Source organism: Scardinius erythrophthalmus (assembly GCF_964197995.2).
Source record: "Scardinius erythrophthalmus genome assembly, chromosome: 8".
Classification (NCBI taxonomy): domain Eukaryota; kingdom Metazoa; phylum Chordata; class Actinopteri; order Cypriniformes; family Leuciscidae; genus Scardinius; species Scardinius erythrophthalmus.
In genome coordinates, this window is record NC_138228.1 from 1477803 (window position 1) to 1502409 (window position 24607).

Genomic DNA, 24607 nt, shown 5'->3' on the forward strand with positions numbered 1-24607 from the left:
ACCGTAAACCGGCCTTAATATGTAGCGGAAAACACACCCAATCTGGCAACACAGCCACCAGTGTCGCGCCGCCGCGTAATCAAAACAAGAAGCCGCATAGGCGACAAACATAGGCGACAGAGCAGCGAGGAGGCGTCGTATGATCATTTACACGAGTTTCATGACAAGGTCGGCGAGGATTGGGAAAAATCTTACATTTCTGTGCAAACTTTGAAAGGAAAAGACAATCCGCAATTGTTGAACCTGCCTGGTATATTTTTCCAGGATTCCAGTATTCCTTTTTAGTAGGTATGTAGGCCTACTAAAATTATTAAAATTGAAAAACATTTGCACCTTAAGAACTACTGTCCTGTTTTTCTTTTAATAATTCCTCATTAAAAAAAGACCATTCAAGCAGCACGTTTTTAATAATTGCTGTCTGTGGTTCTATATGGGCAGTGGGAATATTTTTTTGGGGAAAAAAATTGATTGTAGCAACATATGGAAAAACGAACTATGAACTAGTTCCTTTTTGGAACTGTGTGGAATTTTGACGTATGAAGTATGAACTGAACTAGTTCATTTTAAAATTTGGTAACTTATAATGGATTTAGCCAGTGTTGGGAAAGTTTACTTTCTACATGAACTATTTCGTAACTTACATATCGTACATAACGCGTCTTCTCTGACATGTATGATGATGGTGTCATTTCGCGCTCTTAGCTTACTTAAATTCAATTTATTCTAATTCTTATTTATTTTAATTCGGTAAATTGTATAAATGTTTAACTGCCATATCGCGGATGGTTGTTACTCGTCACTCGTCACACATTTCGAGTTAAATGAGAACACCAGTAGCGTATGTCAGGCAGCATTGTCTTGTATTTATTATAAAACTGAGTGTATAATTACAGTTATCTTGGCATTCAGATGAAGAACTACAGCATCATCCCACTTATCAATTGCGTGTCACACACACACACACACACACACACAGAGAGAGAGAAGATAACCGCGCCTTCTGCTTTAACTCTGTGAGGAAGTTTAAACGGACGCACTTTTAAAAACTCACTCAGTCTCTCAAAACCTGGTCAAAACTCGCTAGTAAAGATGGACTGGATGTGTTTCTGTGTGCTGTTGATGTGGATTTCATGTGTTTGTTCAACAAAACTGCATTATGATGCTCGAGTGACAGTGAAAAAGGAAGGTGAGCGAACATTTTCTTGTATTCTTAAAAAGATCGTTCTGTGATGAAAAAACAACAACAACCAAACACACACACACACACACACACACACACACACACACACACACACACACACACACACACACGGTGGTCAAAAAGTTTGGGTGTGTGTGTGTGTGTGTGTGTGTGTGTGTTTGTTTAGGCTATATTACAGTCAGTAATAATACAACTATGTATGTATAATATATATATATATATATATATATATATGACAATATATGGTGTCACAATATATCGTAATACAAAAATGCAACAATAGGCCTATGTATTGTGGATAGTGACAATATGTATTGTGGATAGTGACAATATGTATTGTGTATAGTTCACCCAAAATAAAAATTACCCTGTGAGAAAATTTAAGTTTTCAGAGTCAGTACTACATTATGCTACAATATATTATGTTGAATATAATGTATAATAATGGGGGAATATGAGTGGGTCTTGATAATGCTTATGTTATTAGTCTTATGTTACCAGTTAAAAGTGGCCTACATTATTTTAAATATATCTAGTCAGTGAAAGAGTGCAAGCATATTCGTCTAAAATAATTCTGTATTTTCAGGTTCAGAATCATGAATATATTTATTCTGGTGTCACCATTGTCCAAGCCTATTCATTTACACCCACAATGTTATATCAAATTTAGCATTTAATCAACAGTAAAATTTTTCTTAACCTTTTATTATATGTCTTGGAGTATCGCAATAATAACGTATCGTGAGTTCAGTATCGTGATATGTCTCGAATCGTGAAATTAGGGTATTGTTACAACCCGTTACAATTTATATTATATATATATATATATATATATATATATATATATATATATATATATATATATATATATATACACATACATATATATATATATATATATATATATATATATATATATATATATATATATATATACATACATACATACATACATACATACATACATACATACATACATACATACATATATATATATATATATATATATATATATATATATATATATATATATATATATATATATATATATATATATAACGCCAACTTTTGAGTTCAGCTTGGAGGGAGACTTATTTTAATATCATTTAAATTATTTTTAAATAATATTAATATTATAATATTGCTATAATATAAAAATAGGATATTAACTGATTTTATACAATTAATAGGCTATAAGGTGGTTTTTCTTACATATTTTTCTAACGATATAAGAGTAAAAATATAATGATATGTAATATAGTGCCTATAGCAAAATGCTCCTCTCTAAAGTAATGCTTCTAGCTCACTATGCTATGTTCACTGAATGGCTTTTCTGAGGTAAATGTGACAGTTTACAAGATGTTTTATTGTCATTTTTCTGCGATTGAAACACTGATTACTTGAGACGTGATTGATTTCAGTGAGTTGTTCTGTATCTTTCAACATTCCTACTGATGTTGATTCATGTTTATTTAACACTGTAACTAGCCTACTAGTAGTAAAGAGAAAGAGATGATTGGTTTAAAGGCCAGTGGAACTTAATATTAATAATAAAATAATAATACGGAAGCTTGTTTCTGTCACGGAATAAAACAATTCAAAAGATAAGTGCCACTTATTTACATCTCACAATTCGGATAGAAAGAATATAAACTCGCAATTGTGTTAAAGTCAGAATTGCGAGTTTATATCTTGCAATTCTGACTTTATTACTACACCGGTGCCTCATTTAGTCAGCCTATTAGCGGTTTTATGAATATGCAAATGTAACCCGCCTCCACGCACTCACAGCAGCTCAGAGATCCACTCATTGACGATCACACGTTGACCTGTCTGCTTTAATCGCCCCTATCTTCAGTTGAGATGTTCAGAACTGCACCATATTTCATGTGTATGATTAACTTGACATCCTCTGGGGGTATGCTAAGTTTCGTAGAATTTCATCCATGGGGGGGTATAAAATAAATTCATTTATGTGCACATTTAGTGACTGTACACTCATCGGCCTGTAGATGGTGCTGTTGAGCGAAGGGTTGCTGGTTTAGGATGATACTGTCACTAAGGTTGCCAACTGTCCCGAATTAGGCGGGACGTCCCGTATTTTGGGCCTAATTTATTTGTCCCGTGTGTGACCTCCCGTGTCCCGTTTTTTGACAAGCTGATAAACCACTGACTGATACAACAGCAACAGCAGCAGTGCTGACCACGACACTTGAGAATGATCACCGACACCTGTCATCATCCAATCACAGCTTTTTTTAATCACTGTTTTGAGACAAATCATTGTTTGATTTGCGAACATCCTCTGCCGTCTGGTCGCTTCCGCTTCAAGCCTGACTCGTCTTGCGCTAACGGTAATTTCCTTTCACTGTCCACGTTTTGATTTCGGCTAATCAATTTTGGCGAATGCAAACAACGTGATTATTGTTCATGAGTCTAACATCCAGCCACGCAAGAAAACATGTAATCTACCTGAGGGAATAATATGCTCAAAAAACATTTCTGATTATTATTAATGTTTTTAGAAAGTACATAGAAAGCTTTTGTAACATTATCTTAACTGTCACTTTTGATTAATGTAATGCATCCTTGCTGAATAAAAGTAGGCAATTACTTTATTTTTTTTCCCAAAAAATAATCTTACTAACCCCAAACTTTTGAACTGTAAGCCTAGTGTATAATGTTAAAAAAGCTTTTTATTTTAGATAAATGCTGTTATTTTGAACTATGGTTTGTTTGTAATGTGACTTTTTTCATGTATGACATTAAAATTATTTTTAGAATTAAATACATAAATAGGTTAAGCAAGACAAATGTTTATGTCTGATAACCTTTTAAACACATACTTAACTGCAGACACTGAAATGACGTACACTGTGTGATACAGTACAAATATTTTGAGTGTCCCTCATTTTCCTATAAATAACCACGATTGTCCCGCATTTTCCTTTTCTGAAGTTGGCAACCCTAACTGTCACACACACACATGCAGGAATACAAACAAACGCAAGCATGCACACACACTGACATCCACACGCACAGACACACACCCATACACACACATACAAATCCACATGCACAGACACACAAACACACACGCGCACACACACATGTACGCACGCATACATACACGCACAGACACACACACACACACAAAGACATGCATATACTACTACTTTTTTAAGGTATATACATAAACACGCAATACAGCCAAATTGCTCCACGTCATTTATTTTTGTGGAAAGCCAGTGCAGGCCTGAGCGGCGGTCATATTTTGTACCGCCATGCGGTTCATCTAGTCTTATATAGCCTAGCCATTTTTAATAGGATGAACAGTTGAAGGAACTCAACTTCGTTATACTTAATAAATATAGTTGCTTCTTCTTGGCCTACTAAAGTGTTCCTGCAACGGGAGTATTCTCTGGCTAGAGTGCAGAACAGCGGAGTGTGTGTGGACAGAAGTGCATGAGAACAGCGGAGTGTGTGTGGACAGAAGTGCATGAGAACAGCGGAGTGTGTGTGGACAGAAGTGCATGAGAACAGCGGAGTGTGTGTGGACAGAAGTGCATTAGAACAGCGGAGTGTGTGTGGACAGAAGTGCATGAGAACAGCGGAGTGTGTGTGGACAGAAGTGCATGAGAACAGCGGAGTGTGTGTGGACAGAAGTGCATGAGAACAGCGGAGTGTGTGTGGACAGAAGTGCATGAGAACAGCGGAGTGTGTGTGGACAGAAGTGCATGAGAACAGCGGAGTGTGTGTGGACAGAAGTGCATGATAGGGCTGGGCGATATGGAGCAAAAAATATATCTCGATATATTTTGCTATATCTCGATATACGATATATATCTCGATATCTTTACAGGAAATATAACCCCCCGAAAACTACTGCAAAAACACATATGCCAAATACCACAAAGTCTTTTTTTATTGAAGTGCAAATAGGTAGGCAGTTCATGTAGGAACAAAGTGCTTCTGCGACATTTAAAAAAAAAAAAAAAATCCCTGTATACAAAAATAATAATTTAACTGTAAAATAAAGGAAGAAATAATACATATTGCACTATTTTTAATAAACCTGTATAGAAATATCATTACTAATTTTGGCAAATAAATAAAAAAAAATGCCACATATCCCCCCAAAACTGCACAACTGTAGAGTAAAACATTAATTTAAAAAAAAGTGATAAAAATGCATCTAAAAATTGACATGATTGTTACAAAATCACACTGTCTGGGGCCTCTGGGGAACTCAGAACAACTGCTAGCATAAAGTTTAAGGTAAAATAACTAGAGCCCGACCGATATGGATTTTTGGGCGCCGATGCCGATACCGATAAAAAAAGCCAGATACCGATATATCGGCCGATATTATTTATGTGTATATTATAATACAGTAGCAATATTATTTATGTGTATTATAGTACAGTAAGTTTGGACACACTTTACAATTGTTGTGTACAAACTTTTGATGGGTACTAGAGCCTGACTGATAAAGGATTTTGAAGGCTGATACTGGTACAAATATTTGTTGGTTTTAAAATCCGATATTCCGATATATCGGACGATATTTTTTATTTTTTTTTCAGAAACAAAACATTAACAAATTTCCATAACATTAGTTATTTGTAGTTATTTATGAGTTTTAACTAAAATAATATGATAATGCATTTTAAAAAGAAACTTGTTTCTTTTATTGTCACAACAGAACAGAGGAACATCAAAATATATTAAAGTTCTGATAATTAAAATGTATAAAAATACAAACTTAAGATTTTTTTTAAGACTAAATGTTTAGTCCTTTGAACAAAAACAACAATTTCACATTCAAATTGACAACAAATTCAAATTGTCATAATTTACTCTCTCAAGTTGTGTTTTTTTCTTCTGTTGAAAATAAGTTATTTGGATGAATGTGGGTAACCAAACAGTTGATTTACCCCAGTGACTTCCATAGTATATTTTTCTCCTTTGGAAGTCAATGGGGACCAGCTACTGTTTGGTTACCCACATTCTTCAAACTATTAATATTAGAAAAATATTAGAAGGAAATTAATACAGTTGGAACAACATTAGAGTGCCTGTAAATAATGAGATCATTTTTATTATTGGGTGAACTATCCCTTTAAGGACAAGCGGCAATGTGTTTACAATTGCTACTGTCTCTTTAAGAGCTGAGCACGACACGTCTAATGTACACGCATTTGACAAGCAGATTTTCTCTCAATTTTGCCTTCACTTTAGACAACCGACATTGTTTATGTAAATCTTGTGTGTATTTAACAGTATTAGCACAATAATACTCGAAAGATAACTTAGTCCAGTATCCAGGCGCTGGTACTAGAAAGGCTTTTAGTGCATGTGAGCTTCACATGTACGCGCTGAGAAACGCACACGTTAGAACAGCGCATCAGCATTTAAAATTAAATGTTTAACCGACAAAGCATTAAAGCACATGCACATTATGAACTTTTGTGAACTGCAGTGTTAACATTTTATGTGAATATAGCCTACGTCGCGTTGTTCCGCTTCACTCTCTGCCTATTTAACCGCAGCAAAACTGGACATGAGTCACGAATTTTGTCATCCTTATTTGAGTTAAGAGAACTGATAGGGATGTTCTTTTAATTGTTATTCAAGCAATGTATGTCTCGTGAGTCGTTACCAACTCACCATGAACACACTTCACCGCTGATCTCACTCGCGGTTCTCTCTGCCCGACTCGGGCTGGATCAACAGGTTGCTGAATGTGTGGCGCGTTATACACGAGTGTTGCCAACAGGGACGGTGTAGAGTGCCCTCTGGTGGACAAACTATACAACGCCAACACTCATAACATGGTTGAAGGGTGTTTCGTCCGTTTTTATTTTATTTTTGAAATATTCATTTATCGGCCGTTATAAATGCCGATACCGATAGTTTTGAAAATGTCTAATATCGGCCGATAATATCGGCCTGCCGATATATCGGTCGGGCTCTAAAAATAACTGCCATTAAATTACAGTATCTTACTACTATGCAATTAGATAAACTGTTCATTCATTACATCACTTTACCTCTGTCTTTATCCACCTTTATCCTCTTCTCTTCTTTTTGACACTGTATATAGCAGAATAGGTAACTTAGGCTAATGCTAATTTATAATGTGTCATGTAAATTCGGCCATCCGTCACAATCAGGAAACTTTCACCGTGTCTAGACCTGGCGCGAGCTGCCAGGCCCGTTTCTAGGGGAGCATGTTAAGTGTGAGTGTTTTAAGCGCCCTCAAACAAAAGCAATGCGGCGAGAGGCGACGCTACACAAAAAATTACCAACAACAACTGATCGCGCGCGCGCTGTTTCTGATGCACTTCAAGCACTCGCTGGGGGGGGAAAGATTGATGTGCCTGACCGAACTCGGGGGACTTGGTTGAATGAGACAACACGCGAGGGGAGGGGGAACAAAAGCAAGGAGGCGGAGGAGGGCGAGGGCGAGCGCGAGCACAACACAGAGAAGGCAAACAAGCAAATTGGCGAAATCAGAATTAAATATAAACAATATATCGATATATACGATATGTCAAAATCCATATCGAGTTTAAAAAATATCTCGATATATCGTAAATATCGAGATATCGCCCACCCCTAGTGCATGAGAACAGCGGAGTGTGTGTGGACAGAGAAGTGCATGAGAACAGCGGAGTGTGTGTGGACAGAAGCGCATGAGAACAGCGGAGTGTGTGTGGACCGAAGTGCAGAACAGCGGAGTGTGTGTGGACCGAAGTGCAGAACAGCGGAGTGTGTGTGGACCGAAGTGCAGAACAGCGGAGTGTGTGTGGACAGAAGTGCATGAGAACAGCGGAGTGTGTGTGGACAGAAGTGCATTAGAACAGCGGAGTGTGTGTGGACAGAAGTGCATGAGAACAGCGGAGTGTGTGTGGACAGAAGTGCATGAGAACAGCGGAGTGTGTGTGGACAGAAGTGCATGAGAACAGCGGAGTGTGTGTGGACAGGAATGCATGAGAACAGCGGAGTGTGTGTGGACAGGAATGCATGAGAACAGCGGAGTGTGTGTGGACAAAAGTGCATGCCTGAGCTTGTGTTTTGGGTTAAGCTGCGTTGCTTTGACATTGTGGAAAATAGAATAATAGAAACAAAATGTATTAAGCTTTTTACCCGTTATTATCAATCTAAATTAAACTCGTTTTTAATTTAACTTAATTTCGTTTTTCTTAATTTAAATGTAGTTTTTTTCTTTATTTAAATTTTATTTTTCTTTATTTAAATTTCATTTTTCTATATTTAAATTTCATTTTTCTATATTTAAATTTTGCTTTTTCTTTATTTAAATTTCATTTTTCTTTATTTAAATTTCGTTTTTCTTTATGTAATTCTACCCTTTACTGTGTTAGTAATTTGTTAGTCAGAAAAATATTAGACTACCTTAAAAGTATTTCTAACAGACCTGTGTGTGCGCGTTTAATATCACTAGTGCAGTGTCCGTTCTCGGAGCATATAAGCCCAGCCCGCGTAAGGTGCGCCGCTTCCCGCTCGCGCTGTTCTGTAGTTTACTAAAAGTTTGTTAATTCTGAATGTGTCTCGCGTGTCCATCTATATTGCACCAAATGCGACACTGCACTCCCTTGTGAAGTCGATTGGATGAACGGTTCTCGAAATAATCAAAATGCAAACGCACAGACAGACACATAGAGATTCCTGCCTTTATTAGAGAGAAGAATATGTTCAGCCCCCTCTCTCCAAAGCTTTGAATATTCCATGTTCATTACTACCGACGCTAAAAAAAAATGGTATTCGGACCAGCCCTATTGACCTGATTGGTTACAGTTTGTGACATCAGAAACTGTCTAGGTTACGACTGTCGATTTGACACTATGGGGAATGCCTCCACGTGAACCGGTGTCTGAAACGCTTATCTAATCACGGCAATCCTATTAGCCTATGACATCACTACTAGTGCGACCCGGAAGTATAAAAGGGGAGCCTGGAGATCATGTCAACAACTTATCGTCTGAAGGGACTGTTCAGCAGGCGTCCCCAAGGCATGGCGAAAGACGCAGTGTCTCGTTCCCTGTTCTCAGTGAACAGAGCTTACAGTCGTAACCTAGACGTTCCCTTTCGAAAGGGAACTCGCACTGCGTCGATTTGACGCTATGGGGAACGCCAAGCCCGCACAAAGGCCTGGAACCAACAGCTTCCGTGGAAGGGGTTCCTTTAAGGGAATATGACCGGGGGTCCGAAAGCCCAGTCACTTTCTGAGGGGGACATAAAGTCAACCCCACATGCCACCAGGGAGGCTGACCTGGTCTAATTTACTGACCTAGTCTTACCAACAACCTGTCCGTTTCCTAAACAGAGTCTCTAACGTTATTTGCCTCACTAGTGGAGGCATCCGATAGGGAGGACTGCAGATAGTGGCAGTGATCGCTCACAGACCGGATCAAAGAGACGGGCATCTTAAAGAGTAGAACTCAGCATAGCGCTTTCTATCCCTTGCAGACGAGGGGAGTAACTCTACTCGATCCTGGATCTACACAGTGCTTCAGGGCCCTGTGGAGCTGGGCACTCTAAAGGGACCCTAATAAGGGGAGCGCCTCCAGCTCTAGGGTTTACATTGCCAATAGGACAGTGTACTCAGCAGAAGTGCCATCGACCCTTTAAAGCAAGGGAGTAGTCTTACGCTACCGGACTATCGAGGAGGCTTACTGTGAGGCCTACAGCTTCGACTGTCACGGGCGTCAGCCCAGGCAGTGCTTCGGCTCTAAGGGAGCGTACTCAACCATCCCAAGTGGGAGGGAGTAACTAATCTGTCTCTACCGGAGCTTGGGTGGTGAAGGGTGATATCATACGAGCTATGGGTAGCAAAGTACTATAAACAATGACCCTAACAAGGGTAGTACTATCAGTATGACCCTGAGGAGTGTATCAGGGTCGAGGCCTATTATCTTGTATTTTTTACAAGACAGATTTTACATTCTCTACTAAACCCAAGGAAATGGAGGCCACCAACAACATTCAACCTAATGACTTGAATTCTTTTATTCAAGGGGCTCACAACGGCCTGACAACGCCAATGAGATATCTGCATGGGGGGCTTTTTTTTTTGTTTGTTGAAGATAGCATGCTACCTATGCTGCAATCTACCCTGTAACACCATTAGCATTTGTACACCTAGTGCAAAAGGCAGGCCTTGGCTAGACGACTCCTGTAGATTTAGAGGAATAGCCTAACAATCTAATTGTAAGGAACCTACTCTCAGATATTGAGATGCTCAAGGTGAGAATGCTCAGCAGACCGCCACTATTTTCCTAGTTACTAAGCCCAACACGAATGCTATGTGACTGAAGTTCAGAGCTATAATCTCAAAACGACTCTCAAAGTGAGGGAAGACCTGATGCTCTAGTATAAGGTGGCCTGACGAGGGCCAAATGCTTGACTCTGTAGTTATATCTGGAGCGTTGGCCTCAGTAGAATAACCCCCGCTTAGGAGGAAGCCATCTCACGCAGAATGTCTGTTTGATGCTCAGATGAACGGTGGCCTCACTTGAGAATTTTCCATATAATAAAGCCAACCTGTTTCCTACTACAGATTGGCATTGCCCACTATATAAGCCTGCCAACTCTAACATAAGAGGAGGCCTCTGGGAAGGGTATGCATAGCCTACCTATGGGCACTTCAGGGAACTATAAAAACCCTACCTAACACCCCCATGATACTTTCTAACAGGGAACCGTGGTCTACTGCTCAACCTTACTAAAAACTCTCTTAAACGGAGGAGACCTGCTGCCCATTGAGTGATGGCCTAAACAACACTACAAATGGAGGCTTATAGCCATAAGAGCTTGAATGGGCTCACTTACTACCACACCCGACGCCAGACCCACAGACGGGTTCGTACATTGAAGGGATAACTCATCATAGGTCCAGCCTCAGGGCTAATGCAAGAAGCGCTTGGGGTGAGGAAGCGCAGATTCGGACCAACTCTGTCTGCAGATCAGCCTGGTATGCTTGCGACACCGCCATTGTGTGCAAGGCATCACCAGCCAGACCCGCCGCCGCGTATGCCCTGCCTTTTAGGGCCGGAGCATTTAGTGTCGGTGTCTTTCCAGCCGCGAGATACTTAGCAAACATCTCATCAATTGGGGCATCGACACATACCCGTGTTCGCGCATCCCCTCAACATCAGCGTAGTTTGTGTGCTGATGGTGATAAATGCGTGCTGAATACGGGTTAGGGTTAGAACACTAGTAGTGATGTTATAGGCTGTCGTCGGCCAATAGGATTGCCTTTCGAAAGGGAAACCAGCGATTTCAAAGCGTGTTTTTGAGACTGTCTTTGGTCACTGCAGTTTTAAGGAGAAATACTCAGCAATGGTGTCGACTTATGAATTTACACATCGTTTGTCTTAAAGGGATACTCCACTTTATAATGAAAATTCTGTCATCATATATTCACCCTCATGTTGTTTCAAACCTGTATGAATTTCTTTCTTCTGCTGAACAGAAAGGAAGATATTTAGAAGAATGTCAGTAACCAGACAGTTTTTGGTACTATTGACTTCCATAGTATATTTTTTTCCACCACATAGACACAAACAACATTAAAAGCTGGATTTTTCACCAAAGGGGGACTTTAAATTGTTTGAAAAACATTTTATTGGTGGATGTTACATGAAAATATGTTAACGGTGTTTTATATCCAAATCTAATATTTAATAGTCAAATATTCACATTTTCTTGTGTCAAAGCCTCACTTCATGTTCTCATGTATTCTCATGAACTCGTGTATTCTTGTGAACTCTTTGGTAATTACCCACAAACCACTTAAAGTTTGTTTCCAACTATGTGGAGTTGTGCGGACCCAACTATGAACCTCATACTGGACCTCAGGACCTCAACTGAACTTGCGACCATATTAGTTGGCTAATGATGCTTTTGGGAAACGCAACCCAGAGCTGGTGTTGTGCATTAATAAACTGGATGCACACTTTTTGGATATTATATCTTCAGTTTTTCTCTCTCTTTCAGGTATAACCAGGTCTTCATTTGAAAACCACCATAGTGGCTTGGTTAAACTGGTCGGCACCTCTGATAGCAAAATCATCTGGGTTGGAAGAAACGAGACCCTTTATTCCATCACACCAGCACAAGACCTTAAACCCAAACTGGTATTTTACTTGAAACGATAATGCAAAACCATATGCAACTGCTGTGATGCAAATCATCTGAAACATTGATATACATTCAAATCCCTTTTCTCATTAAGAGTTTATGGCTTGAGTAACGTGATTATCAAGTTTGAAGGTTATGTTTGTGCAGTGTCAACTTTTTTTGGCTTGTAATATGAGATGTTTGCTGTAATAGACTGTTTGCACCCTTATTTAGGTAAATGTGAGTCTCTGTAATGGTGAAAGTGAAGATTCAGCCAATCCAGTAAGTATTAAGAAGAGAGTTTAAGGAAAATGTTAATGCAAGATTTTTGATATTCAGACTTCCTAGAGAATCAAACTTTACTGACTCCGGTATTTACCAATCTGCTTATTACATTTTTTGTTTTAAAACCATTTTTACTGGTTTAAATATGTAGACTTAACAAAACAAACAAAAAAGTGTTTTCTCCTCTTCATTCGGCTGCACAAGAGGAAAACATTTCTGTAATATCTTGAGTTCAAATCGAAGTCTATATATTTCTGTGAAACTTTATCAGTAAGTCTCTCTCTCACACACACACACACACACACACACGCCGACATAAATGCCGGTTACAGTGTTTAATCAAACATTATCGTAAACATTATCAGTGTTGTTTCAGGAGCTTCTGGTGTTTTTGTCCCGTTAAAGGTCACTAACGGCTGTTGAACTGTTGATTTTTCAGAAGTGTCCGTACAGGCTCTCTCTGCTCAGTCAGAACGCTGATGGAAATCTGTTTTTCTGCGGATCTGCCGAAAATACAAAGTGCTGTAACTTGGTATGTCCTGTTTTTACTGTACGCTGTTTGAACTGGTGTGAACATATGAAGCTGAGTCTGATCTGTTTTGTTCCAGAACTCCAGTTATTCCCTGACTGACTGCTTCAAATTAGAAAATTATGTGCCAGTTATTGATGAGCCGTCATTACTTGATGGTGAGTATTGCACACAGTTTTGAGTATTGGTGTATGCGTTTGTATTCATGTACGAAGTAAGCTTGCATTAGTTTGAGTTGCAGTTTTGGTGGCACTTATTAGAATTGCAAAAATAATGGTCATTCACATCTTGTTGAATATTTGAGGTATTGAAGGGCTGGATTCATCATGCATGCATCTGATGAACATGATGTTCTGAAACACCCACTCTTCAAGAGATTCTTCACAACCAAATGGCTTGTTCATTGTTTGGCATTTAGCGGAGCACAGTAGGAGGATTATTATTATTATTAATTTGAGGATACAGGGGGGATTGTGCTTGGTTCGGTTTCTCAAACACTCCTACTTTCCCTTTCCTCCATTATTCAGTGTTGAGGAAAGTATCAAGGCACTAATCTTTAGTATAGAAGGTTATATTAGGAAATAGCGTTCCAATATGATTTCACACAGGGTTGCGTGTTTGTTCTAGCAGTGGGTCAGGAAGCCATCTACGTGTTGAAACGCTGTGCTGTTACCGAAGCTCATGCTGCAACTAAACATGCATTTGCATGCAATACCATTTATTGCTGATACTACATATAACTAACTGTCAATGTTCAACTCATATTCTGGAAAACTAACTGGAAAGTTGATGAATGTTTATTTTTTATTGTAGGGTTACATAACATCCATGTCGTTCCAAACAAATAGAGAAGTTTAGGAGAATGTTCACGCTGCTCTATTTCATACAATGGCTGTCAAGAAACCACCAAAAACGATATGAATATGTAACAGCAGGTCATATGACTTTACAAGTCTTCTGCAGTCATTTGATGCTTTGTGTGAAGAACAGACTGACATGTTATTCACTGAAAATAGAAAGAGGCGCTTGGACATTTTGCTATAAATATCCCTGGAAATTCATACAGTATTCAAAATGCTCACGTTTGGTTAAACTACAGTGTCACGAATGCGTCTGAGAAGAAATTGTGATTTCTGCACATTTGTTTCTTTCATCACAACTTCTGAGAGAGGAACTGAAAGAGGAACTTGAGCTTCCGTTCACTGATGGTCTACAGTTTATCTCCATATATAGATCTGACAGATGGATGTTTGACCCTTGATTAGTGTTTCGGTAAATTTGTTTAACCAATAGGAACGACACAGGATGGTTTGATCTGCGCCGTCTTAACATTAAATCTTAACTGATTGTTAAATCTGGTTGCATCAAGCGCATAAGGAGAATCTTCACAGACTTTCTTTCAAATCTCAAACCTGCACACACTACAAGATTTTAAAATTGTGGCGCATCACATAGAGTATAAGATATTCTTAAAGTCCTTCTGTAATCAATAATTTTATCCCTTAAAACTCATCTTTCATCACCAAAATGACGATTTCCAACATTTTTGCCTTGAAAAAAAATGTCTTCATGCCTTAAAATATCTTGAATGTAACTCGACACCCTCGCCTCATTTAGTATGCACGGTTCTATGAATTTGCAAATGAGCCCCGCCCCTCGCTCAGCTCAGAGATCCACAGGTTGACGATCACACGTTGATCTGATTGGTTACAAGGTAGTTTGTGACGTCAGAAACGCCAGCGATTTCAAAGCGTGTTTTTGAGACTGTCTTTGGTTCACTGCAGTTTTAAGGAGGAAATACTCAGCAATGCTGTCGACTTATGAACTTACACATGCTTTGTCTTAAAGTGTATTAATAACACCACATAGACACATAAACAACATTAAAAGCTGGATTTGATTTTGGTTTGAGTTACACACTGAAGTTTAATACTTGGTGTTAAAGAAATAATTCGCCCAAAAATGAAAATGATCTCATAATTTACTCACCCTCAAGCCAGCCTAGGTGTCCAGACTATCTTCTTTCAGCCGAACACAATCAGAGTTATATTAAATAATATCCCGGGTCTTCCCAGTAATGACATTGAATAGTGCCCTAATTCTCTGAAGCTCCAAAAAACAAATCCATCCATCATAAAAGTAATCCACACGACTCCAGTGGGTTAATAAAGGCCTTCTGGAGCGAAACCATGGGTTTTGTACCTTATAAAGTTTTAAATATGGATATTTTTCTTGTAAAAACCCATTGCTTTGCTTTTGAAGGCCTTTATTAACCCACTGTAGTCGTGTGGATTAATTTTATGATGGATTGTTTTCTGGAGCTTCAAAAACTCATGCACTATTCACTCCCATTATAAAGCTGGGAAGAGCCAGGATATTATTTAACATAACTCTGATTGTGTTCGGCTGAAAGAAGATAGTCTAGACACCTAGGATGACTTGACGACGGTGAGTAAATATTGGATAATTTTTGTGCCCAAGGAGTCTGGGTGGACACCATATAAAATTTTATGTGGATGAAAATGAAGTTTAGACTTAGAGTAACATGCGCTGTATAACGGTCCAAGATCACTTTCACACAACTCTCAACTTTCAAACTGGTTTTAAAGAGTTTGTTTTCAATATGATTGACTAGCGGCAGTAATGCATTATTTGCTTTTATCACATGCTACACGTGACGTCACGTTCTGTCTTTATTTTACCTTTCAGGTGATATGCTGTACTTCACTAAGTCTGAGATGGGATTGTACAGGGTAAACAAGGACAAAAATTCTAACATTTGGTCTCAGCCGACTCAAACGGGTGAGAAATCAGATTAAACCCAATACTACTGATATCTAAACGGTTTCATTGCCACAGTGAGCCTTTCACTTTCTCACTGAAATGAGTTTCATTCTGAAACGAGATTCATTCTGAAACGTGCCGTTTTTCATTTCCTTTCATTTAGAGTTAAAGTACTTGAAGCTGATCTCCGGGAAAGGCCAATACGAGGACAAAGTTTATTCCTTCTTCGCTGAGAAACACAAAGGTAAAGATGGCGAATCTGACCAGTGGATTCCTCGAGTCTCTCAGAGCTGCAAGGTGAGCAGAAACGCACAGCGAAACATCTCGAGATCTGGTTTTATTTGTGTGTGATCGAGTTGTACAGCGGACGTGCTTAAAGCCATGACCCTGGCCCACAAAGCCAGTCATATGTTCAATGTTTTGAAATTGAGATGTATGCATCATTTGAAAGCTGAGTAAATTAAAATCTGGAATCTGAGGGTGAAAAAAAAATCTAAATATTGAAAAAAATCACCTTTAAAGTCCACATTTGTGCTGCAAAAATGTTTTATATATTTACGGTAGGAAATGTACTAAATATCTTCATGGAACATGATTTTTACTTAATATCATGATTTTTGGCATAAAAGAAAAATCTATCATTTTGACCCATACAATGTATTGTTGGCCACAGATATACCTGTGCGCCATGTGACTGGTTTAGTGGTCCAGGGTCACACAGAGGCTGTCAACTATTAGTGATAATGCAATTAGAGATTCCCCCTGACCTGTACATAACTCCATTAAGGGTTTTTCTACCATATGAGGAATCTCAATAGGGGTTTAACAATATATCACAATACAAAAATGCAACATGTATTGTGTATAGGCTAGTTCACCCAAATTAAAATGACTGTGAGAAAAGTTTTCAGAGTTTTAGTGTCAGTACTACATTAAATTATTTATATATAATGTTGAATATAATGTATAATAATGCAATGGGGGAATATTTGTGGGTCCTGATAATCCCAAATATCTGATGATACCAGTAAAAAGTGGCCGACATTATTTTAAATATATCTAGTCAGTGAAAGAGTGCAAACATATTCATCTACAATAATTCAGTATTTTCAGCTTCAGAATCATGAATATTGTTATTCTGGTGTCTCTATTGTCCTGTGCTTTGGGTTTCAGCACCAAGTCCAAGAATATTCATTTACAGTCACAATGAAATATCAAATTTAGCATTTTAATCAACAGTGCATTTCTTGTTAACCTTTTATCATGTCTCTTGGATTATCGCAATAATTACAAATAACAACTCTGCATTCTTACTAACTTTATCTAATTGAAACTCCACCCAAAATGGTCATTATTTACTCTCCCAAACTTGTATGACTTCAGTGGAACACAAAAGATTTTGAAAAATATAATTTGTCCATAAAAGGAGCGTCGATATGATCCAAAACCACAGTGGACCCTAATCATGGGGCTTTACGTGACACTCTTAAAACATCTCCTTTTGTGTTCTGCAGGAGAAAGATAGTCATGGTGAGTAAATAATGACAGAATTATTTTTGATGGGACTATCCCTTTAACAGAAAATCTAAAGAAACCGCCCAATGACATCTGTCTGTCCCGATTACAGAACACTATTGCACTTTAAATTGACTTCAGATGTTCACTACCAGTCAACAGTTCTGGATTGCTACGTTTTTTTAATGTTTTGTCTATTCTGCTCACCAAGGCTGTGTTTATAAAAATCTTACCGATCCAAAACTGTTGACTGGTAGACGTAGTGTACATAAGATATATATAAAAAATTAATTATAGAAAGGCTGCCAGTATTGTTATGGAACAGTGCAAGTATCACTTCAGTTTCTCAGTCAAATTCACATTTATAAATAATCCCAGATTTGCCAGATTTGATATCAGTCAGTAAACAGCATTAAATGCAGCCTGATGTTGGTGTGTGTGTGTGTGTGTGTGTGTGTGTGTGTGTGTGTGTGTGTGTGTGTGTGTATCTGGATGTCCTCTGTATCCTTTCACCTATTTTAATAGACGACGAACTGACACCTGCATGTAAAGATGTTTCTCAGTATCTCACACCCACATTTGTGCTAAAGGGAAATTTTATACAGCCTAATTATAAACGCTGGTGCTAATGACACGTCAAGTGTTATATCACACAAAAAAAAAAAAAAAAAAAAAAAAAAAAAATTGTGTAGCTGTTAGTGCAAGTATAAGATCTGCAGAGTTACAAAGCTGTCAAACCGAAAGAGATGTGCTTTATAAAAGTTAACGCCTTCCTAAAACGCTCCGTTCAAACACGCCTCCGCAAATCTACGTCAGTGTGTGGGGCAGAGTTTCAGATGTATACGCAAAGAAAGAAGGCGGAACTTTTACACAGTGTCCTAACTACACGCAACGACATGCGATAAAGGTTCTTCTCCATGTTAATCAGAGAGTTTGTCCTATCCACGCGACGATTCTATTGTAGAAACGGTTTCTATTTTTCTGACGTCGCGCTGGAACAACAAACACAAAGTGTGGCGATGATAATCTCAGGCGCTGTTTATGTGCTTTATTTAATGTTAAAAGCGTGTCATGTGACTCTGAATATCATTTAGTGCTCCAGCTTTGTGGCTGTAAAAGCAACAGTGGATAATTCACCTCAGATCTTGAAATTAAACAAATGGAATCAAGAACGTTCAAACTGTGAACAAACAAGTGTTTTCTTTGGCAAAGATTGTTTTAGTAACTCAGTCGCCTATGTGTTTTTAATAATGTTTAAATGGTGTAATATTTGTGAATTTGATTATGCAGCGACTTATCCATGCTCTTGCAAGTGCCGTCAAGATTACCCTCTGGTGGCGCGAGACTCCGCCCACACACTGTTCTGATTGGCTGACTCCGCCCACACACTGTTCTGATTGGCTGACTCCGCCCACACACTGTTCTGATTGGCTGACTCCGCCCACACACTGTTCTGATTGGCTGACTCCGCACACACACTGTTCTGATTGGCTGACTCCGCCCATACGCTGTTCTGATTGGCTGACTCCACCCACACACTGTTCTGATTGGCTGACTCCGCACACACACTGTTCTGATTGGCTGACTCCGCACACACACTGTTCTGATTGGCTGACTCCGCCCATACGCTGTTCTGATTGGCTGACTCCACCCACCCACTGTTCTGATTGGCTGACTCCGCCCACACGCTGTTCTGATTGGCTGTGGGTTTTGATCGATTTTGACGCGTCTCGCTGTGTTGTTGCCGCCGGCGCCGCCATGTCGTGGAGACGCTGTGGTTTTCGCTTCGAAAGCCAAACTACTTTGTTTGCCCTTCCAAAAGAGGACACAATTACAAAACAGTAGTTAAGCTTTATTTATAACACTGTCCCAGAACAGTACAACCACAATATTCGACTGTGTGCTGCGCATTTTTCGGAGGATTGTTTCCAGATCCTGCGAGAGAACAAGGCCAGCTGTTCACAAAGGCGGATGTTAGAAAGTGGGGCAATACATCTTTGCGAATACATTCTGGCGCTTTAACTCACAGACACTGCCTGTAAGTATTTAATTTAAGAATTTGCTATGACTATTCAAACGCGAGTTTTGAGCAGTATAGAGTAGCGCTTGCTTGTCGTTTCTACGATCACAAATGCAGACATAGTTTCATGTTTACATGGTGTTCTCACACCCGTAGTGCGACGCGATGCAATAAAATACAGTACAAGTCATTAAAATCAAGTAATTATGTCCCCAATAAAACAAAACCTTGCCAATCTGATACGATCTGGTCGCGCTGGCGAAGTTGGTCATCTACATTTTCCAGTTCAGATTCGGGTTCGGATTGACATCATCACCTGTCATTATTGCTTCGGGAGCTGATGTTCCAAATATGGAAATGGGAGTGACATTTCAGTCAAACGCTTAAGATTTTTGGGCCAATCACAATGCACTGGATCGCTGGCCAATCAGAGCACACCTTTTTCAGAACGATGAGCTTTTGTAAAAATCGACACGTTTCAGAAAGGCGGGGCATAGAGGAGCAACAAGAGCACAGTATGTGTAAAAGAATGACTTTTTTGAACCTAAAGCCGCGTAAAGACATTAAACATTAAACCAAATACACAAAATAATGTTCTTTTTAGAAACGTCACATGACCCCTTTAAATCTTGTTCCGTATGAAATCAGGGTATTGCTGTAGATTTATGGTCCTCGTTTCAATTGCATTGATTGCATTAGATCATTTGAGAAATATTGTGCAAGTCAGGCCTTTTGGCAATCACAGAGTGCTGCAAAAAAAAAAAAAAAACACACAGAACTTATTTTAATTGTGGTCATTTACTCTCCCTCATCATCAGTCCAATCCCATATGACTCAATCCCATTTCTTCTGTGCAACACAACCGATATTTAACTGAATGTTCATATTGCTTTTTATAAACAGTGTAAGCACAAAACACCATAAACAAGTCCATATGCACTGAATATTGACCCGAAGTCGATGTGTTTCAGAATGACCGTGGCGGTCCGAAGGCTTACCTTCAGAACAGCTGGACCTCGATGATCTACGCCCGTCTGCTCTGTGGGAGAGGGCATGACTTCAGTCAGCTGATAGATGTGGCCACACTACAAACAGACGACGACATCAAAATATATGCGCTTTTCAGAAACTATTGGTAAGGCAAACACTATCGCATGCTTCGCGGTCTAGAGGTTATGCGTGTGACGTCATATACAAATCAGTTGTTCATTTTAACCTTTAATATTATAGTAATGTAAAGTTTACAACATTAATTGAGATTTTTACTGTACTGTCCCTAAAATATATATATATCCAAATGAATCAACTTTGATTAGAATCGAGTCTTTCACATCAGTGTAAAATGCTAACATGACTGACGAGAAGTCACATGACATTTACATGTTGATGTCTGTCATTTGACACAGTTCCACAAACACTGAGAAAGAAAAGAGAAGTTGTGTGTGAAGTGTGAAGCTCTGCATCTCTATTTACAGGAACATAAGTGCTGTGTGCGTTTATAACATGACCAAAATCGGCACCATCTTCGCTTCCTCTGGATTCAACTCCACCAATGTTCCTGCGGGTCATCGGCCGGGAACGGTGAGGATTATGCCGTCACTGAAGCGATACTGCTTGTATAATCGCAAAAAAAAAAGAGAACTATATTATCACCCAACTCTAATCTGCTAAATGCGACTATAGGGCATGAAGATATTAGGGTATAATAAACATTAACATCTTGAATTTCTGAATGTTTATTGGGAAAAGCGCTAGGCCAATACAAATTAAATTTGACTTGTACTGTCAATATTGTGTGGAAGCTTGTTTCCACCACGGAAAATAAAAAATAAAAAGGTAATTGCGACTTTTTGTCTCAGAATTGCAAGATAAAAAGTCACGATTATCTTTTGAAATGTTTTATTCTGTGGCGGAAACAAGCTTCCATAATATTGTCACGAGCTCAACAATATCTGCTTTTCTTCTTCAGCAACAGAGTATTTGTCATGTCCTTTCCCCGTAGGAACTTTACTACAGTACATGATTCATTCTAGAGTTCTGAAACATAAACCAAACCAAACCACAAGACTCTGTGCTGTCTTTTATGAGGGAATGAACGAACTACACATCTCATAAACTGAATGATGTAATCCAGTCAGTCTGGGTTTTATAGCATACATCACTTCAATTCTTGCTAGAGATTCTGAATGACAGTCTTGAACCGAATGTTGAGCTCTGATTAAATATCAGTCACGGTTATCTTTCCCATTCCTTCTAACTAACTACTCGTCGTTCTTTTAGTGTGTGGATAACAGTGCTAGTCTGAGCGCTGAGGTGCTGAAGTTCATGCCGGTGCGTCCCGAGATGAAGGATTGGGTGATGCCAGAGAACGGACCCCTGCTGTTCAGACACCACCATTACACACACATCCAGGTGGACCGAGAACAACACGACACCGTCCTGCTTCTGTCTCTAGGTACGTGAATCTGTCACTTAAGATGACACAACCTTTACGATTCAGAAGCATAAACTCTATGTTAAGACCGTGGGCCCTATCTCGCACACAGCGCTATTGACTTTGTACACGACGCACGTTTCATTCCTATTTTGCACCCGACGCACAGCGGACTTTTCCCTCCACAGACGCACGTCTGTAAATTCGGGAATGAACTTGCGCTCCCGGGGGCGGTTCAGGGAAAAGAGGAGGCGTGTTCCAGCGCAAACGTTCCCTGGTGCTATTTTGCAGTTTCAGAAAACAATTCCGCCACTGACCAGGAGAAACCTCGTCTAAAGTCAGTGGCGCGTTCAGATGCTATTTTAAGGGCGCATGCTTGGCCATAATGTAGCGTGTGCACAACACAACACACACACACTTTGCTTCTCTCATCTACACAGACGCAGCAGTTCACATGTTTGCAAACCATACATAATTACAAAGAAAAATATTCCACACGAGGGAAATCATTGTTGTGTCCATGAAGATGTGAAAAAATAGTCATAAATCTAGCTTACACATTTACCCAAATTATCATACGCCTGTTTAACCGAAGCTAATCTGGGTGTGTTTCTCCATCCCCAATGTCACTTCTCTGTGTTTTACGGCCCTGACGAGAACGTCGGTCTCCTCGGCTGTGAACCGCTCCTGGCAAATCCGCCGTTATAATAGCAATCCGCCATGGAACAAGCGCGCCTGCTCTTAAAGGGAATGTGAGATGACGCTCTGATTGGTTTATTTCACGTTACGCCCAAACCACACCTATGAGTAATGAAGCGACTTCAGACCAACACATTTTAGATCCGCACACAAAGTTACTTGCGTTTCGCGCTTGATACTTGCGTTTCAGATCGTTAAAATAGGGCCCCGTGTCTTAAGAACTAGTTTGACCAACTAGCAGTTAGACAAGAGATAATCAGTCTTACTTTTCCAATTCAAATTAGACCGATCTCCTTTTTATGTAAAAGGCTTTAAAAAGGAAGCTCCAGTTTTGAAGAAAGAAAAAATAGATGAATAACTTTTAAGGCTAGTCTAAGCATTTTATACAACCGGCCAAAGGTCCTCAAGTATAAAGGTGTGTGTATATAGTGATCCTGAATGTGAACGTGCAACAGTTTTCGAAATGTTCCCATGAGCGATTTATAAAACTTCAGTATGCATTCCTCTTTATTAATCACAGCTTATCTTACAATTCCAGCGCAATGTGTACAAGCGCATCATTTCCACATACAGAACTCCCACAAACATATCTTAATGGTTCAGAAGAAGCACGCCTGTTTAAGAAGACATTCTCAAAATCAATGTCAGATTATTTTAATTACTAGTAAAAGAGTGGAAAAGACTGTATTTTCTCCTTCAAACTACAGTGAAGTGAGAGGAGGCGGGGCTAATTTACATATTCATAGAACCATGCATACTAAATGAGGCAAGGGTGTCAAGTTACATTCAAGATATTTAAGGCATGAAGACATTTTTTTCAAGGAAAAAACATTTCAATATGTAGTTTTAGTGATCAAAGATGAGTTTAAAATGATTTGACTACGGGGGGATTTTAAGATGATTTGGCTCATGAGTCATTAGTCTATCAGACGGTTTATTTTTATGACTTGCTTCCCGTTGAACATCCTGTTCATGTGTCACCTGAGCAGATAAATAGCTTGTAAATGCAGCTCATGTTGATTTAAACTCATATCAGTTTCACAGTTATGACCAGCTCTACTGGAAAAGGCTTGGACATGTAAATGCTAGAAAAATGTAATGAATCATTGATAATGTAGTGTTAGTCAGAAGACTGAGGCTGACTAAACAATAAGTGTGTGAGGAGTGTAGTATGATTTATCAAAGTGATGCAGTCTAATAGTTTCAAACCCTAGTGAGCTGTCTAACTAGGTGTTAGTTAGTGGCAGAAGAGCTGCTGAGCGACTGGATTTAATAGAGGAGAAACTGAGAGAATGCGTGTAAAACAAACGATTATCAGTTTAAATTAAAGGTTGGACTCGATATAGTGTTCCTTACAGCTAACCAAAGATCCAGTGATCATGGATATTAACATGCAGCAGGAATCGTGTTTCCTCACATTTATATGAGCCTGATTTCCACACCGGGGAAATACATAAAGCAAATTAGCCTGTGAACGCTTTATATAAACACAATATATGTGTAAATCCATGTGATCACTCATATCAATGTTATATATATCATTATATCATCTAGCCCTAAAACTTATGTAGTTTTTGTCAGTGTTTATTTAAAAACATCCAATTATGCAGAATATACGCTGGTAAACATTTAATTGATGAGTTGTCAATACAATATCTAACAATACAATATATAGTGTATGATTTTACCCCTAATTCAGCATATTGACACACAATGAAACTGCAAATCCAGCTTTCTCTGCCGGGATCCAGTTTCTGTGAATTCATTTGCTTCTCTGTTCTGTATCTTTCGTCAGTCTGTAAAAATATACCTCAGATTTCTTGTAAAATCTATTTGTACAGTGAATCGCAAAGCTCGTTTTAGATGTGTTTTGTGTGTTTTTCGCGGCATTCACGCTGAAAACAGATGCTTTGCCACACAGTGTGTGTAACCGCAGTCACTCCGGCCTTGTGACTAAAATTAGGCAACCGATTATTTCATACAAAAGCAACATGT

The 24607-nt window shown here is 39.0% G+C and overlaps 1 protein-coding gene across 1 annotated transcript in view; it reads left to right on the forward strand.

Annotated features, from left to right (window-relative positions):
* The first annotated feature begins 966 nt into the window (after positions 1-966).
* LOC308694521 (semaphorin-7A) overlaps positions 967-24607 on the forward strand; it is a 30438-nt gene continuing 6797 nt past the window's right edge. Inside the window, exons 1-10 of the mRNA XM_081372106.1 lie at positions 967-1186; positions 12224-12363; positions 12581-12628; positions 13071-13163; positions 13240-13318; positions 15870-15962; positions 16108-16241; positions 20451-20614; positions 20955-21060; positions 21760-21934. Of these exons, the coding sequence (XP_081228232.1) occupies positions 1090-1186; positions 12224-12363; positions 12581-12628; positions 13071-13163; positions 13240-13318; positions 15870-15962; positions 16108-16241; positions 20451-20614; positions 20955-21060; positions 21760-21934 (1129 nt within the window). The 5' untranslated portion in view covers positions 967-1089. The remainder of the gene's footprint in view (positions 1187-12223; positions 12364-12580; positions 12629-13070; positions 13164-13239; positions 13319-15869; positions 15963-16107; positions 16242-20450; positions 20615-20954; positions 21061-21759; positions 21935-24607) is intronic.